Source organism: Contarinia nasturtii, unplaced genomic scaffold, assembly GCF_009176525.2.
Source record: "Contarinia nasturtii isolate CC-2019 unplaced genomic scaffold, AAFC_CNas_1.1 Cnas_scaffold_6286, whole genome shotgun sequence".
NCBI lineage: Eukaryota > Metazoa > Arthropoda > Insecta > Diptera > Cecidomyiidae > Contarinia > Contarinia nasturtii.
Window position 1 is genome coordinate 1 of NW_022203544.1, and position 6,227 is coordinate 6,227.

The 6,227-nt window shown below is 35.6% G+C and overlaps 1 protein-coding gene across 2 annotated transcripts; it reads left to right on the plus strand.

Moving 5' to 3' along the window:
* Positions 1-1,442: 1,442 nt before the first annotated feature.
* LOC116351786 lies at positions 1,443-2,650 on the plus strand. Of its 2 annotated transcripts, none has more exons than XM_031783926.1 (4): positions 1,443-1,685; positions 1,824-2,044; positions 2,122-2,214; positions 2,302-2,650. In XM_031783926.1, the coding sequence occupies exons 2-4, from the start codon at positions 1,835-1,837 to the stop codon at positions 2,332-2,334; spliced, it is 336 nt and encodes a 111-aa protein (XP_031639786.1). In that variant the 5' UTR covers positions 1,443-1,685; positions 1,824-1,834; the 3' UTR covers positions 2,335-2,650. The 2 variants fall into 2 exon arrangements, with proteins under 2 accessions (XP_031639786.1, XP_031639785.1); XM_031783925.1 differs by having other exon boundaries at positions 1,443-1,647.
* The last annotated feature ends 3,577 nt before the right edge of the window (positions 2,651-6,227 follow it).

The following is a 6,227-nucleotide window of genomic DNA, read 5'->3' on the forward strand; positions in this document are numbered from 1 at the left end:
CAAAGTATTCTCAAACTACCCAAAATTACTAAATTTTTACCAAATTTTTCCATGGATTATAATCTCAGCGGAAACACGACCGAAAATATCTGTATAAAATCCATCGTGGAGACGTTATATTGTATTTTAAAACAAATTAATAGCAAAATACACAAACAAATTAGAAAATTTGACAAAAATATAATTTCCAGGGCGCTATTTTGCTAGGATTACATTTTGAAGATGCAGCAAAGTGCAAAAAGTGACAAAAATGAAAATTATGAATACGTGGCATAGAGTACATCATAATTACTAGTTAATACCAGAATATAAACAGGATATGTTTAGTGTAATGGTTCCGAATGAAAAAACAAAAATTCATTTTGTTGACATATACTAAACATAGTTCTAGTCAACAAGACAACAACAGAATGAAATTATTTTTTGGCTTTAGTCATTTTTCATCAAATCCCAGCTCCGTGTAAAATTTTAAGTCGATGTGTGAACATTTAAGCGAAATTTATTAGATTTTGTATGAAACCCAATGCTCTGATTGACGAATGAGTGCTGAAAAAAAGTTTGCAGGAAAAAGTTTTGTGGCGATTCATGGTACTTTAGAAAATTGGGCATGCGGAATTCAAAAATACATGAATTTTGAGCAAAAGTATTGACGGAAGCATATGTTTTAGATGACTTTTTTGAAAATCGATGGGCGAAAAAAAAATTCGTTGCAACTTTTTTTCCTAAAAAATGAAAAATGCATTTTTGTGATGGATTTTTGGGTGTCGGCCAAAGTGTCAGAACAAAAGTTGTTACTCTGGACCAGGCCTACAAAAGCCGCACTAAGGGTTCTTTGCATTTTCAGAAATAAAAAATCGATGCACCCTAATGTATATTATTTTAGACAGTCAGATGTGTACAATTTGACGCAACTAAGAACCACAAAACTGCGTTTGAATTGCAAAAGTATTGAAATGTTAAGATACACACTCACCAAGATACAAAGAATGCTGTCACTACGCAACAGAGTATCATTATTTGCTGCTGCTCATCATATGACTGAGAGCTGAGTAATGCTGTACTCGTACGGCTAACGCATATGAAACGGATGCACGATACATATTCCCCTTTCCCTTCGTATGTGCTGCCGTTGACGCTATTGCCGCTGCTGTTTCACTTACGCGTAAAATACAACGGCATCAACGGTAACACACTATACCAGCGAATATACAATTTGAAACTCCCGCCAGGGCTATCAATGGAATTCAATTCAAATTTGAAAAATTATCGAAACATTAACTTTATTTTGTCCCCTCCTTCATTTCGTTGCTACAAATTGAAATAAAAATAAAAATTGGAATCCAAACTCTAAAATGTAAAAATATTTTTTTTGAAAAAAATCGTTATTTGCATTTTACACACCAATCCAACCATTTCATCTATTTTGCTATTTTGATACTTTGTGTAACATTTTTCATTTTTGTGTAACATTTGCCGGCTGCCTCCGTGCGTCATTAAGAGTCCTGGAAATGCCTGTTCGAGATGACAGCGATGACAACATGCCATCAAATAGTTCACAAAGTCATTCATCAAATCGTTCGCCCAGCCGTTCGCCCAGTCGTTCACCAGCTGCATATTGACCACGGATAGATGCCAGTAATGCACCAAGTGAGTAGTTCCAGCTCAAGCTCAAAGCCAAGCATCAGGTATCATTATTAAAACGGCCAAGCAAAAAAAAATAATTTGCTACATTTTTCGATAAATTTCAGTCTTCGAATGCATGTGATACAGCATTTTGGTGCCAAAATTAAAAATGGATTTTTTCTTAATTTCTGCTCTCACAGCTAGTTCGACAATGAGACCAAATGAACAAAAGAAAAAACGTCGCCGAAAGGCAAATCGTACGAGATTTGATCGTCCAAAGAGAAGGAGACAACAACAAAATCGGCCAACAAATACTTCAATAAGTATTTCTGATCAAGGACAAACGCAAAATTCTGTGAATTTGCCAGATTGTTTCGTACGTTTAGATGCATCAGCATGTGATGCTTTCATAAATCAAATGGTAAATGATTATTTTCTGTTATTAGCGGCATATTTTAGTGTAAATTTGGTTGACAATATGATTTATTTTATTTATAGCAACAACAGCAGCCCATCCAAATGGGCATGGTAAAACAAATGGGTCGCCAATTGAATTCACAAAATTTAAACCAGATTCAAATGGATATGGAGGTAGATGTTTGACGCTATTTACACAAGTGCAATAAATTGTATATTGAATTACATCAGTGTAAACATTTTTTTCTTGTCATTTACCAGGATGAATTGAATCCACAAATGCAACAAGCTTAAAGCGACACATCAACTGTTGGACAAATGGGAAACATACCAAACATGACAACAGCTGCATATATCCAACATGATGAACCAAACAAATTTGCAATGATCAATGATAAAAAGTGGAGCCGAGCCACTAGATTTTTCGTTGAACGTGTCACATGATCAAATAAATCAACCGTCTTCAACATCAGCCGCTGATGAGAGCGATTGCATATTCGTAAAGAACATTCATTTATCGAATGGATGACAGAGAAGTGCCCAGATCATGTCAATGCAATAAGAGCACAACTTAAAATGAGAGATTTTGAAATGAACAATATTAAAATTGAACCGAACCGCTCCACCTACATTCGTTCGTTCGTTCGTAGGCAATAGAAATAACATTTTGGTTCGTTCGTTCGTTCGTAGAAATCGGAAAAAAAAATTTGTTCGTTCGTTCGTTCGTAGATTTTGAAAAATAAAAATTTCGTTCGTTCGTAGCGATTTTTTATTTCAAATTTTCTCAATATTTGAAATATAGATGTGCCAAACCCGAGATGTTAATACAATTGTATTATGATGATATTTTATTAGGATGCTATTCGCTATTGAGGCCAATCATAATACTCGTATCATAATACTCGTATCAACATGAGTATTATTTATTGCGTGCATATTTCAAATGTCATCGCTGTATTCCCGCTTTTATTCCCACCGAATCAATTGTTTTGGAAATCATTATATTGTAGGAAGGAGTATAATGAATTGTTGAAGTATTACATCCCGCCATCAGACTTGAAATGGTCGGCTATTTTCGGAATCATGGAAATAGCAAAAAAAAATCTATCAATTGAAGACTATTCAATTAGTCAAACAACGCTTGAACAAGTATTTTTGTCGCTCAAAAAAGGTATTACTGTGATTTTGAGAAAAAAAGCTTTTATTTAAAAAAAAAAAAAACTTTTTTTCCACAGCAAAGATCTCAACGTGTGTTAAGCAAAATAAAATATTTTCAAATAGGAATGAAAAAATGAAGTTTCATGTGTTTTTTTCTCTCGTTTTTCAAGATTTTCTTATAAAAATCTGTAAAATTGAATAAAATTTAATAAAGTCATAAACAGATATAATTAACAGATGTAGTCCATGAAATAAGTTTGTAAATTTTTTTCTACAGAAAATTTGCAAAAATTATATAGATTCTGAATATGTAATCAAAGTTCTAAAAAGTGTACTAAAAATGTTTTTTGCTTTTTACTACATTTTTTAGTACACCTTTAGTACATTTTTTAGTACATTTTTTAGTACATTTTTAGTACATTTTCAATTTTTTTAAGTACATTTAGAAAGTACAAATTGAGTACACATGTTTGGTATATTTGGTTTTTCGATCCTATGTGTACTAAAAAAAGTTGTACTAAAAGTTGTACGTGAGTGGTCAGAAAGCCCCGCAAATCAACAATCTGTCTCAAGCAATCAAATTCGCATACCAGCTGTGCGCCACAAATATGGAGAACAACGCAAAATGTCATGGAAAAGATCGCATTCGCAATTATTTTCGGAGACCCGGCAATATTGAACCAGAAGTCGATGTGTTGATGGACTATTTGGAATTCGAAGATTCGGACGTCATACTGACTGAGGACACTCTTGGCCATTTGGACATGTATTACGATGGTATCGCTCTGTTCAAAAATGTACCTGAAAATATTGAGTTCCATGACGACCATCTCATACCACGTGGCTGGCTGTGGACTGTGACCGATTCGACAAAATACTACAAACACGTGTACGAGCTGACACGGGATTCGCAGCGATGAATCCAAAGCACAATGTGGACTAGAGCTGGACAAGCATATTCAACGTCAAGTTGCCGCACATCAAGTGGCCCGTGACATGATCAAACTCCAAAAAGAAATTCCAAAAGCAGAACAGACCATCGTGTATGCATTGGGAAATGCGAAAATCGCTGCAAATTCGCCGATAAAAGGTCACTGCCGAACATAACGCATACCATCGATCGATATGCTCGCATAATGGAAATCCCATAGTCTGGAACATCGATGCTCTGTAGTCAAGATCATGATATCTTGGATTATTGGATTAAACGGGGAGTTATTCACTCGATGCTCAAGTTTTGTAACTTATTGCATGACGACCCGTCTTGTGCTGTCACTCGATTGCTTGGAGAATGCTTCCCACGGTATGGCCCACTTTATAGCAGCCATGTAACTAGCCTCCGTACAGGGCCAGTGACCAGGGCTTTCTTCTCAAGTCAATTGTCATGACAGTCACAAGAATTCCATTCATTCCTAGATGGCGTTGGGCTCTTCTTATTTCAATGGAGGAATATACACATCGCTGGTTTACCGGTATATTCACCAGAGATGGCGCACTACCTTTTTACGGTTGTTGTATTTGCAATCTCTCACATATTCAATACAACAACCTGACGTGAAGGCACTCCATTTTACGTGTGTCTATGCTGAGTCCATTCTTCGTTATGCACACACACGGGACCGACGGCTTTAAGTGCCCTTCCGAAGCACTCCACTAGCCCGAAACCCGGCCAAATCTATTCCGCATTAAACCACTGACGATTCCTGAGCGAATCACGGTGGAAAAATACCGGACCAAATTTGACCGAGAATCGAACTCGTGTCCTCACGCTCACAAACCTGGCACGCTAACCACTAGTCTATGGCTGAGTTATCATGATATCACAGACTAGCCATTGCACCGCGAATGAACGGAGAATATGAATCCAAAGGATCGGTAAGTTTGTGTTTAATTTTTTGTTCGGATTGCATTTCTCTTCATTAAATTATAGTAAATGTCGCATGTGAAATGGCATGGATTTTAATTTTTATCGTATCGTTCAGCGAACCGGACCTTAACCATGTTCTCCAAATGAGTGGATAGGCAAAATACATCATACATTCCGACAGAAACATCGCCATGAATTGGAACCGGACCAAAAGCATTATGTACACTATACCGCGAATCAACAATACAATGGACTCAGGCAAACAATTTGGACCGTGATCTGAATGCATCACGCAATATTATTATATACAAATCATTGTGTATGATACAAGATATTCCAATAAATGGTGATTTCAATCGAAGTGCTGCTTATTTACACAACGGGCGGCTAATGCTGCCGCACATTAAATGAATTTTCTCCTCGGCCGTCTCCCGTAGTTTACTCCGTCTAAGAGTAGTTTATAATATGAGTAAGTATCGTTTGCAAATTAAATCAATTATTATTTTGGTTTCAGTCATTGTAGACTGATATTCGTTGTAGACTGATATCGAAAAAATCATCTCGACTGGTTGCAAGCCCAAATTAATTTTTGGGTAATAATCGATTTGTTCTCATCATTTCGTACAGACAGTGTTTGCTTTAGATGACAATCTATTTTTAGATACTCAGATAAGATAGATAAGATGGTATCTAAACATCTCATCTAGATAGTTCAAAATTTGACCATCTAATCTAATATCTATCTAGAAATATTAACGATATCTAAACATCTTTTCGTTAGATCGCGAAAAGATGAAAATCAAAATCGTATGTAAGAAAGGATATTTTACGAGTATATCTTATCTAGATTAATCAATGCGACCTATGCGAACTATGTCAGAACCTATGGTTGGAATATTCACCGTAAATTTTATCAATGCTCTGTTATTTCGAAATAAAAACAAAGACAATCACAAAACCAACTGTGAATAAATATATCCACAGCGAACAGTGTTTTAAACACACAAAATCAAAATGACAATAAAAAATTACTCACAAAATAATTCACAAGAATTCCGCTTGCAAACAAAACACGGTTTTAATTACAGCAAAGTGAAAGCATATACGGTCATATATGACAGCCTAATAGTAAAACCGAAATGGAAGAACTTGAGCGTAAAAA

Excerpts from the sequence above, each read along its gene's own strand:
- LOC116351786 (XM_031783926.1), top strand. The coding sequence starts at position 1,835 with ATGAGACCAAATGAACAAAAGAAAAAACGTCGCCGAAAGGCAAATCGT. Across the intron at positions 2,045-2,121 it reads ATGCTTTCATAAATCAAATG|CAACAACAGCAGCCCATCCA; the intron begins GTAAATGATTAT and ends TTTTATTTATAG. Across the intron at positions 2,215-2,301 it reads AGATTCAAATGGATATGGAG|GATGAATTGAATCCACAAAT; the intron begins GTAGATGTTTGA and ends GTCATTTACCAG.